The 11,730-nt window shown below is 35.4% G+C and overlaps 1 protein-coding gene across 4 annotated transcripts; it reads right to left on the bottom strand.

The window, feature by feature from the left end:
- Positions 1 to 3,445: 3,445 nt before the first annotated feature.
- LOC114287278 (two-component response regulator ARR15) lies at positions 3,446 to 7,702 on the bottom strand. 4 transcript variants are annotated; one of them, XM_082874321.1, is made up of 6 exons: positions 7,513 to 7,635; positions 7,230 to 7,388; positions 7,062 to 7,138; positions 6,886 to 6,963; positions 5,378 to 5,484; positions 3,446 to 3,668 (listed from the first exon to the last, which is right to left on the bottom strand). In XM_082874321.1, the coding sequence occupies exons 2-5, from the start codon at positions 7,336 to 7,338 to the stop codon at positions 5,461 to 5,463; spliced, it is 288 nt and encodes a 95-aa protein (XP_082730447.1). In that variant the 5' UTR covers positions 7,339 to 7,388; positions 7,513 to 7,635; the 3' UTR covers positions 3,446 to 3,668; positions 5,378 to 5,460. The 4 variants fall into 4 exon arrangements, with proteins under 4 accessions (XP_082730447.1, XP_028086376.2, XP_028086375.2 ...); XM_028230575.2 differs by having other exon boundaries at positions 3,446 to 3,665; positions 7,230 to 7,702; XM_028230574.2 differs by having other exon boundaries at positions 7,230 to 7,702.
- Between the last annotated feature and the right edge of the window lie 4,028 nt (positions 7,703 to 11,730).

Raw genomic sequence — 11,730 nt, forward strand, 5'->3', positions numbered from 1 at the left:
ATCATTCGGTAAAGCTAACACTATAGCCGATGCTTTCAATAGAAAGTCAACGGGGAACTTGGCATGTTTACTGACTAAACAAAAAGAGATATTGCAAGACTTAAAAAAAAATCTGAGATTGAAGTAGTGTTACATGATCAGGGTGGGTTGACAGTTGCTATTTCAGCTTAATTAGCAATCATTGATGAGAATAAACAGAAACAAAAGAGAGGATGAGTTCCTTAAAAGAATGTTTGATGAGTTCGAATCAAATCCAAAATCAGGGTTCAGTATTGAAAATGAAGTGTTGAGATTTCATAGAAGATTGTGTATTCTGAACATTTCTGATCTGAAGAAGAGAATTTTAGAAGAACCTCACAAGTCAAAATTTGTAATGCATCCGGGCAACAACAAAATGTATTGGGATTTAAGGCAAAGCTATTGGTGGCCTAGTATGAAGAAGGAAATTGTAGAATACGTGTCTAAGTGCCTTCAATGTCAGCAAGTCAAAACTGAACATCAAAATCCAGCGGGATTACTTCAACCTCTCTCCATTCTGGAATGGAAATGGGCGCACATAACTGTGGACTTCATCGTTGGTTTACTTCAGACACCTCGAGGTATGAACTCTATCTGGGTTATTGTCAATAAGTTAACTAAATCAGCACATTTTTTGCCTGTAAGGACTAGTAATGATGCCTATAGATTGCCTATAATTTATATTGATGAAATTGTTTGTTTACATGGAGTATCGGTATCCATTGTTTCTTATAGAAATCTAAAATTTGTATAGATTCAAGAAAAGCCTTCAAAGAGAAATAAGAACGGAATTGAGGCTTAGTATTGCATTTCATTTGCAAACTGATGGGCAATTAGAAAGAACTATTCAGATTTTAGAGGATATGCTTCAAATGTGTGCGCTGGACTTTCAGAGGAGTTAGGAAACTTATTTGCCACTAGCGGAACTCGCATACAATAATAGTTTCCACTATAGCATTAGCATGGCACCATATGAAGCCTTGTACGAAAGGAAATGTAGATCTCCAATATAATGGACTGAAGTTAGGGACCGAGTCTTGATTGGACTTGAAATTGTGCAAATAACCACTGACAAGATTAAAGTTATTCAACAAAGGCTCAAAACAACACAAAGCCGACAAAAGAGTTATGCATATCATAGAAGAAGGGCTCTTGAGTATAAAACAAGTGACCATGTGTTCATAAGGGTAATTTTGATGAAGGGTCAATCAACGTTTGGGAAGAAAGGCAAATTATCACCTCGATACATTGGGTCGTTTCAGATTCTGGAAAACCTTGGTCCAATTGTGTATCGAGTTACTTTACCACTGGGAATGGAACAGATGCACAATGTGTTTCATGTGTCGACGTTGAGGGGCTATCTCCGAGATCCATTCCATGTTATTGATCATCACCGAATAGCCCTTGGTGAGAATGTGGAATATGAAAAGAAACTTATTCAGATTATTAACTGACTAGTGAAACAGTTGCGAAATAAAGAAATATCTATGGTAAAAGTAGAATGGAAGGAACACTACAGCATGGAAATGACTTGGAAAAAGAAGACGAAATCAGGAAAAGGTACCCCAAGTTATTTTTGACTCAAGGTAAAACAAGTTTGAAGGACCAAACTTCTTAAAGAGTGGAAGACTATGACAACCTTGTCACGTATTATGTTTTTAATTTCCTTAATTGTGCATGTGCTTATGTGTTAGGTGTGAATTTGAATGTTAATTATGTGAGATTAATGTGGCTTTTGACTTCATATATGTTGATCATAGAAGTATCTGTTATGATTTCTATTATAATCTAAAAATTAAAGGCCCTAATGGCGACAGAAACTGAAATTGGTTAATTTATCGAGATCAACATAATTTTTAGAGTTTAATGAGAGGTTTGATAAAAATTTGATTCAGATGAAATTAATTAGATTAAACTAATTAGAACTAACTGTAATTAGTTAATCTTAAGCCTTAATTAACACTCTAATCTAACCCTCAAGTATATATATATATATATATATATATGTTGTGATTAAGAGCTTGAACCCCTTAATCATAATTTGAGCTCAAAATTTCCAAGACAGAGAGCTTTAGAGAGAGAGAGAGAGAACTCAATTTTTAGAGAGAGAAGAGCTTGAACTTAAAGAATTTGCTAAAAGGCTTGTGAATTGCGAAGTTAAAGCTCAAGAACTTGCTAAATTGAGCTCAATTGAAAACCTTAGGTAAGTTTTTGAACCCTAATTCATGAACCTAAGTCATTTCATATATGAATTCAAGAAGATTATGTGTTTAAATGTAAGAATTAGTTATTAATTCATACATGCATGCATAATTTGATAGAGTTTCACAAGTTTGAGCATGACTTATGTCATCCGTGTTGAGTTTTGAAGCTATCTTATACATGTACTCATGATTCATAAGAGTTTGAAATTAGATTTTATGTTTTTGTACACTTTGGAAAGGAATTAGAAGTTTAGCCATGAGGCTTGAGAATTGGTCTTGAATCCATGTTTATAGAAGAGTTTTAAGTGTTTGAGAAGTTGTATACAATCCATGTAAGAGTTCGATTTGAAAACATAAGTTTTAAATTTCAATTATGTTCTAGAATTTCTAGAATTCTGTCTCACTGCTCAAGCGAACAATCTGTTGCTCGAGCATACATTTCATGCAACTAGTATTTTTGTAGAGTATTGTAGTTGGCTCCAGCGACCAAGTCATCGCTCGAGGGACCGCCTCTTTATTTTGCACCTCGGTTCGAGTGAACATTGAGCCTAAATTTGAACCATGTGGTCCGCTCGAGCGACCAATGTTGCACTCGAGCGAAGTGCTCTCACTACAAAAAATTTGACTTTTTGCGACGGCAAAACGCCATCGCAAATACTCAAAATGGCGTCTCAAAAGGTTTTTTGCAACGGCAGATGACTTTTAGCGACGGCAAGTGGCGTGTCGCAACAAAGGGCGTCGCAAAAAGGTTTTAGCGACGGCATGTTGTCGTCGCATTTTTTTTGTGACGGCAAAGTGGCCTTTTTGAGACGGAATTTTTCCGTCACCATTAATATGAAAAAAATTTGAGATTTTTTGATACGACACTATGTTGTTGTCATTAAAGGTGTTATTTGAGACGGAAAAAATGCCGTCGCTAAAGAATTTTTATTGCGACGGGGATACCTGCCGTCGCTAAAAAAATATTTGAGACAACACGATATGCCATCGCTAAAAGAATATTTGCGATGGCAAATAGTACCGTTGCAAAAGGCTTTTGTCTCAACTTTGCCAATATCATTTGCGACGGCAGTGTGGTGCCGTCTCAAAAAATAAAATAAAATAAAATAAAATTATTAAAAAAATGAAAATTACCTGTATTATTAAATGAAAAATAATTAAAAAAGAAGCTAATAATTACATAATAATATAAAAATTCTAGCATAAAAATAACAATTCATCCATAATAAAAATTTTCTTGCATTCATTCATTACAACACATTAGCAAAATTATCTCACTACATAATATTTCATAATACATACACAATGTTTAAATACATAATGTTGTTCACAATTCAAAATAACGTAAATAAAAAACAAAAGTTTCCCTCATGATTCTTCTGTGGGTAACAAAAACAAAAGTAAATCGCAATCTTCACACGCCTGTATTCCACAAGAAGCAAACTGCTACTTGGGAAATATTTGAAAACAAAAAATAAAAATAATTAATGACAATATAATTATGTGTTAATATTTTAATTACAAAAAAACGTAAAAAAATTAACTACTATATAATTACAAAGATAATTAAGTAAATAATTTTGGCTAGACAGAAATCCGGCTCTAACTCCCAAACCGGAAACCCGATTGGAGTCCCGTCTTCTCCCAGAAGTCTCTCGTGCCTAGGCGGTCGTGTGTGCCAAGTTTCGTGCTAAACTGACGTCGTTTGGTGATTTTAGGGCATCAACACCTCCAATTCAAGTTTCTTAAGAAACTAGTTTGCTTATAGTGAAATCCGGCTCTAACTCCCAGACCGGGAACCCGATTGGAGTCCCGTCTTCTCCTACAAGTCTCTCATGCCTAGACGGTCGTGTGTACCAAGTTTCGTGTTAATCCGACGCCGTTTGGAGATTTTGGGGCGTCAACACCTCCAATTCAAATTTCTTAACGAACTAGTTTGCCTAGAGTGAAATCCAGCTCTAACTCTCAAACCGGGAACCCGATTGGAGTCCAGTCTTCTCCCACAAGTCTCTCATGCCTAGACAGTCGTGTGTGCCAAGTTTTGTGCTAAACTGACGCCGTTTGGTGATTTTGGGGCGTCAACACCTCGAATTCAAGTTTCTTAAGGAACTAGTTTGCCTAGAGTGAAATCCGGCTCTAACTCCCAGACCGAGAACCCGATTGGAGTCCCGTCTTCTCCCACGAGTCTCTTGTGCCTAGGCAGTCGTGTGTGTCAAGTTTTGTGCTAAACCAACGCCGTTTGGTGATTTTAGGACATCAACACCTCGAATTCAAGTTTCTTAAAGAACTAGTTTGCCTAGAGTGAAATCTGGCTCTAACTCCTAAACCGGGAACCCGATTGGAGTCTCGTCTTCTCCTACAAGTCTCTCGTGCCTAGGCGGTCGTGTGTGCCAAGTTTCGTGCTAAACTAACGTCGTTTGGTGATTTTAGGGCATCAACACCTCCAATTCAAGTTTCTTAAGAAACTAGTTTGCTTATAGTGAAATCCGGCTCTAACTCCCAGACCGGGAACCCGATTGGAGTCCCGTCTTCTCCTACAAGTCTCTCATGCCTAGATGGTCGTGTGTGCCAAGTTTCGTGCTAAACCGACGCCGTTTGGTGATTTTGGAGCGTCAACACCTCGAATTCAAGTTTCTTAAGGAACTAGTTTGCCTAGAGTGATATCCAACTCTGACTCCCAAACCAAGAACCCAATTGGAGTCCCGTCTTCTCCTACAAGTCTCTCGTGCCTAGGCGGTCGTGTGTGCCAAATTTCGTGCTAAACAGACGCCGTTTGGTGATTTTGGGGCGTCAACACCTCGAGTTCAAGTTTCTTAAGAAACTAGTTTGCCTAAGGTAAATTTTTTTTAGTGTTTTATCATCTTGAACTAAATGCGGCTGTTTTAAAGTAAAATCAAATTTTAACAATTGTGCCCTATAACTGAACCAATAAATGAAAAGACAAGTTCCAAAAATATTGAACAAAAAAAGTTTCTTGATTGCAATTATTCATGATGTTCTAAGAAGATGAATTGATTGACACAAACTAGTCATCTCTGTGTCCATCTTTCTCCCTTAACACAAACTATGTTCTTATTTCTATGTCTTTGTCATTTCTTCTATACATACACACACACACACACACATATATATATATATATATATATATAACTTACCCCCCAGTGTATTTCGTTCTGATTTATCAGATTAGCTGCATCCTGGCCACTCCCAACAAGTGTAATACCTTCATCATCAGAAATTAAGCTTGGTTGTCCAGGAGAAACTGCAAAGAGGTATTATTAGCTCAATGAAAAAGAAAAAAATTAACTAAAACACCAAGATACAGTAGAGAAAAATATTATCATGATGAAAAACATGCAATTAACGAGTAGGGAGCTGTACCTTGAAAGTTAATATGCTCATTAATAACCCCAAGCATTGTAATGGATTGTGTCTTGTGCATGTCAATATTTAAGTTGAAGTGAGGCGAAAGATAGATGAATCTCATATTTCAGCTAAAACTAGTCTGATGTTGTAAAGACCTATGGACTAAAATCAAACTTAAAATTTGAAACCCATGAACAAACATGCATCATCACCATTCAATTCATCTGAAGCTGAATGAAAATTATGATTTGATGGCACGTGTACAAGCAATAGAATCCAATATTTGCTATCTAAATCCATTATAATATTTTCCAAACGATATTTATCACAATAATACCAGGAACGGAACATGGTATGCTACATGTTCTAAAATATATTATGATAAATATAGATAACACTATAATTTATTCAGATTCTTTCAAGTGTAAGAGCAAATTTTTGCGAACAATTACACATTCAATGAAACATTCTATCATCTTCAAATTAATCATATAAAATCACATTCCCAAAAGATTCCCCATTTTACATATAAAGACACAATTCTAGATACCCCTCTGTTACATTTTGTTTTTTTTCCAAAACTCCACTTCTCTAGATTTTAATTCATTATATTTGAAATATTTTTCTTGCCAAACTAAAAATCATAACAAAGTGAAAGCACTAATTTGAAACAAACACAAATGTAAAAATTGAATGCATACCTATCTATACGGGTTAATATATTCTCAGATGACATGATCACCACCGGTATTTCTCTCAAAGTCGATGACTCATGTTTAATAAAAGTTAACAATTTTAGCATTTTCTAACAATTTGGCAAAATTAAATCATCTTCAATAGAACCATGCATTGTTTGGTTGCCTAGATAACTCAAGAAAATAAATAAATCCAAAAGCCCTAACTCAACCTAAGACAGCTACTATTTAGTTAATTAATACAACTATTAAATAATAGAATAAATAGGATTGTCTGTGTGGTTTTAGAAATTACAATATACTTCAAGTTTCTAATTGCATAACGAATTACCTCTTTTATCAATTACAATTCATATAATTTATTGTTGAATCAGAAGGTAGTGAAGATTTTTTTTTTTTTTTAGTTCTGTACAATATAAAATTCCAACCGAGGATATTTATAATTTTTCAAAATCATAGAACAATCCGTATTTTAAACAAAAATGTATTTGTAATTTGCCCTAACTAGTAACACATGTTTCATCATTTCATTTTCTTCATAGAGTTTTCTCGTAAGCCAAACAGAACAATCAATCTTACTAAAATCAACCCTCATAACTAACCTTGATCTTCTTGAGCAGCTCATATCCTGTCATCCCAGGCATTGAATAATCCGTCATTATTAAATTCACCTTCAAATCCTGAAATCAAGCAATGAAAAACACCATAAATCACCATAACATCAAAATTAACTCCATAATGTTTGGCTGTAGAGAAAATCGAAATTTCAATTTCTTACATCGAATCCAACGGAGCTCTTCTCTCCATCCAAACCAAGATATTGCAAAGCTCTCCGCCCACTGTTTACAGCCACAACTGAAAATTCCAAATCCAATCGGCTTCAGCACCAAAATCAAAACCAAACAAACAAAAAAATGGCTAAAACCTAATCAGTCGATCATAGTACCTCTACAACAAGAGATCTTCAGCAACTTCTCGATCACCTTCCGGTCGACGTGGCTGTCATCAACAGCGAGAACACGAAGCTCTTGTGAACCCGATGACAGACAATCCATTTTCAATTCTCATTCTCTGTATGTATCTCTGTGCTTCTGTCTTTCTCGATCTATAAATACAGAAAGAAATAAATACATATATCTATATATAGATGATACAGAAAGAAAGTTAATATTCGAGATGTTGAGGTGGCGGAAAAGGAGACTGATAATGGCGAGGGAAGGGAAGAGGACAAGAAAGACGTCAAAGAGGAGGGTTTGCTGCTTGCAGTCGTCTGCCGCTCTCCGTCGTCTGCCGCCGCTCGCCGTCGATCGATCGAAAGAGAGAGGTAAGAAGAGATTGGGGATTTTTGGTTTTGGCTAGGGGGGCGGCAGAACAGAGCAGGAATGGGGAAAAAAAAATGAGAGGAAATAGATCGGGAATGAAAAAATAAAAAAAAAAATCAAAAAATATATATATTTTTTTGGGTCACAAATGAAATTTAAACAACAAAATAACGACGTTTAACTCTTCTCTTTTTTTTTTGCGATAGGGTTGCCGTCGCCAAAAAAAATTATTTTTTGTTAAAATAAATTTTGTTTTGTAGTTAATGAATTTTAAAAAAAAAATTCATTTTTTTTTAGTTACTGAGATTGAAAATTTATTTGTTTCATTTTTTATTTTAATGAAAAAAAATATTATTATTATTTTTTATTTGGTAGAAGTAGGGGTAATATTTTAATGAAAAATATTTTCTACTAAAATAAAAGTTAATTTTCTGTGGTCAATGAAAAATATTTTTCTGCGGCCCATTTTTTTTTGGTTACTAAAAATCATGAACTAATTTTTTGTGGTAGAGGAGAGAGAGCGGCAGTAGTGGTGAAGGTGGTGGATAAGAGATGGTGGTGGTGGTGATGTCGAAGGAGATTAGTGGTGAAGTTGTGGTAGTGGTAGAGTAAATGGAGTGGTAGGGGTGAATGAGAGGTAATGGTAGTAGTAGTGGCAGTAGTGGTAGTGGTGGTAGTGGAGTGGTGGCGATGGTAGTAGTAATGGTAGTCGTAGAGATGAAGTGGCGACAGTGGTAGTAGTGGTGGTAGTGGAATGGCGTTTGCAGTAGTGGTGAAGGTGGTAGAGGAGATGGTGGTGAGAGAGAAAGATGAGTGAAAAACAGATAAAGGAGAGAGAGAGAGAGAGAGAGAGACAGAGAGACAGAGTGATGAGCGAGAGAGAGAGAGAGACAAAGTGGTCGCTAAAAGTACATTTTCTTATAGTGGATCGATAAATCGAGAGGGAGCTCAGTAAATAAAGAAGACGAGAGGGAGAGAGTGAGCAACGCGAACACAGTGGGGGAGAGAGAGAGAGAGAGAAAAAGAGAAGAGAGAGAAAGAGACAAAAAGAGAAAGAAATAGAGAGTGAGAGATAGAAAAAGACACAAGGAGAGAAGAGAGATGAACGAGAGAGACAGATAGAGAGATAGAGAGAAGAGAGATGAACGAGAGAGACATAGAGAGAGATATAGAGAAGAGAGATGAGTGAGAGAGACATAAAGAGAAGAGAGATGAACAAGAGAGACTAAGAGAGAGATAGAGAGAAGAGAGATAAGCGAGAGAGATAGAGAGAAGAGAGATAAGCGAAAGAGACAGAGAGAGAAAAGATAGATGAGCGAGAGACATACAGAGAAAGAGAGAGAAAGACAGATAGATAGATAGACAGAGAGAGAAGAGTGATGAGTGAAAGAGAGGAAGATGAAAAAATAGGTGAAAAGATATAGAAAGAGAGAGAGAGAGAGAGAGAGAGAGAGAGAGAGAGCAAAAAGAGATAAACGAGAGAGAGACAGGGAGAGATGAATGAGAGAGCGAAAGAGATAAAGAGAAGAGAAGAGAGATGGACGAGAGACACAGAGAGAAAAAGAGAAAGGGACAGACAAACAGACAGAGAAGAGTGATGAGTGAGAGAGACAAAGAGAAGAGAGACAAAGACAGACACAAAGAGAAAGAGAGAGACAGACAGACAAACAGACAGAGAAGAGTGATGAGTGAGTGAGAGAGAGAGAAGAGAGACAGAGACACATAGAGAAAGAGAGCTCGATACAGACAGACAGACAGAGAAGAATGATGAGTGATGAGTGAGAGAGAGAAAGATAAAAGAGACAGAGACAGAGAGATAGGAAGATGAAAAAATTGGTGAAAAGAGAAATGTTCAAAAAAGTAAAACGACGTCGTTTTTTTTTTTTGTTTTTTTTTTTGTGACAGAAAAATACGTTGCATTTATTTAAACCATTTTGTGACTATATATATATGAAGCTGTCTCAATGCCATAATATATATATATATATATATGTATTACTCTTTTTTTTTTTTTGCAACGGTACCAATTACAGCCACAAAAAACTCTTTTTTTTTTTTTGGTACCGTCACAAAACTCTATTTTTTTGCGATAGTAATCTCTGCCGTCGCAAATACTCTATTTTTTTTTTGCGACAGCAATTTCTGCCGTCACAAATACTCTCATTTTTCGCGACAGCATTTTATGCCGTCGCAAATACTCTATTTTTTGTGACGACTAGTTGTGCCGTCTCAAAAAGTCACATTTTTTTGCGACGGCAAGTGGTGTCGTCTCAAAAAGTCACATTTTTTTGCGACGACAAGTCGTGCCATTTCAAAGTCACATTTTTTGCGACGGCAAGTGGTGCCATCTCAAAAAGTCATATTTTTTTGCGACGGCAAGTCATGCCGTCGCAGAAAGTCATTTTTTGTGACGGCAAATGTGCCGTCGCAAAAAGTTCGGTCTTTTAAGCCCACTTTTCTTGTAGTGTCTGTTTCAGCATATTTTAAAAGGACATTTTCTAATCAAATGTGCATCCCCATTCCCTTTTGGGTATTCTTAGGCATGAATTGAACATCCTAAATGAATTAAAAAGTTAGAAAGAATCCTAAGAGAATGGAATAAATTAGAGAACGATTCGAATAAGTAATATGACTCAATGTGTGTATGTGTTTATGAATTATGTAAGATCATTCACAAGGACAAGTCAACAACCAAGTCATTATGAGTAATACCTTAGTAAAGATATTTTCTTAATTTCTCTATTTTCTATATATCTAACTATGATATGTTTTCCAAACTTATGATTTTGCAAATGTGAATGAGTTTTTATCTGTTCGATCAATATGATATCTGTAAATGTAATTGATATGACACGAATGTGTAAGATGAACCCAAGGTCATTTTGTATATTTGAAATGGACCCAAGGTCGTTCTGTATAACTGAATTAGACCCAAGGTCGTTTCGTATATCTGACAAGATGGACCTAAGGTCGTTCTAAATATCTAATAAGTCTAATTATCTGTTATGAGTTGACCGAATGGTCATTATATAGTTGTAAATGATTGGACCCAAGATCGTTCCTTTAAGATATGATTTTCGTTACGAATTGTTTATGATATGGAATGTCCTGCCCCAGCCTTAGTGAACCTGTGAAGGAGACCAAGTTTTTGTGAAGTCTGTCATGAACACCTCTCTAGCGAGGCTTTTGTTTATTTTGTCTTTTGAATTTTTGTCTTCTTTTATTAGTCATGTTTGACTTTGTATATGTATATAAGTTTTGGTTTTTGTATGACAAAGATGTATGAAAGATCTTCGACATATAGAATCTTATTATGTATGTACGATTGTAAGTTATTAATATATAATAAGTTTTTGTTCATGCCATTTATGCACAGCTCATTGGACAAAATTTTATGATTCTACTTTTGCTTCTGGCCCAATATAATTAAATATAATTAGATTTTTGTTTGAGGTTGTGGATAATCTCATGATTACTGGCCGGTTATGATCCAAACCTCTAGGGGCGGGTTCGAGTCATGACACTTTCTCATCTTGCCCTAGAGCTGAAAACCTCTCGAGTTACTCCATATAAATTTCTTCATCCAAATCTCTATTTAAAAAAGTTGTCTTTGCATTCATCTGATGCATCTCTAGACCATGCAAAGGTCCTCTTTGGTGTAACTGTTAAGACATATTATAGATTATAGCTTAACGGATTATAGATTATGACTTTAATCAGAAGCTGTTAATCTGTTTAGTGTAACTGTTGGATTATAGATTTAAGTTGCTGAGTAGTGTTTGTTAAATAAGCTGTGAAGTAGCTTTTTCAATTAACTTTTATTTTTTATTATTCACTATTTGTTTACATTTCTCATAAAAAATAATAATAATATTCTATAGTCTGTTTGGGTCTTTTTCTATTTAAAAAAAAATAAAAAATAAAAAAATCTAAGAGTATAACCATGAATTAACATGTCCATAGTAGAAACTGATAATCAGAAGCAATGGGTGAGCAGCTTTTCAGAATCAGCTTTTTTGACTTAAAATAAGTTATTAGAATCAGAAGCTGTTTGAAATAAGTTTAACCAAACAGTCCAAAATAACTTTTTAAAAGTCAGAAGCCATAAGTTGGCTCAAAAAAGCC

The sequence above is a fragment of the Camellia sinensis genome, chromosome 6 (assembly GCF_055761805.1).
Source record: "Camellia sinensis isolate YWXY chromosome 6, ASM5576180v1, whole genome shotgun sequence".
Lineage (NCBI taxonomy): Eukaryota > Viridiplantae > Streptophyta > Magnoliopsida > Ericales > Theaceae > Camellia > Camellia sinensis.

Bases quoted from the DNA above. Each gene is read 5' to 3' on its own strand.
- LOC114287278 (XM_028230575.2), bottom strand. From the start codon at position 7,338: ATGGATTGTCTGTCATCGGGTTCACAAGAGCTTCGTGTTCTCGCTGTT. The intron at 7,139-7,229 runs GTACTATGATCG...TGGAATTTTCAG, and splicing joins GAAGATCTCTTGTTGTAGAG to TTGTGGCTGTAAACAGTGGG. The intron at 5,485-6,885 runs GTTAGTTATGAG...ACCTCTTTGCAG, and splicing joins AGCTGCTCAAGAAGATCAAG to TTTCTCCTGGACAACCAAGC.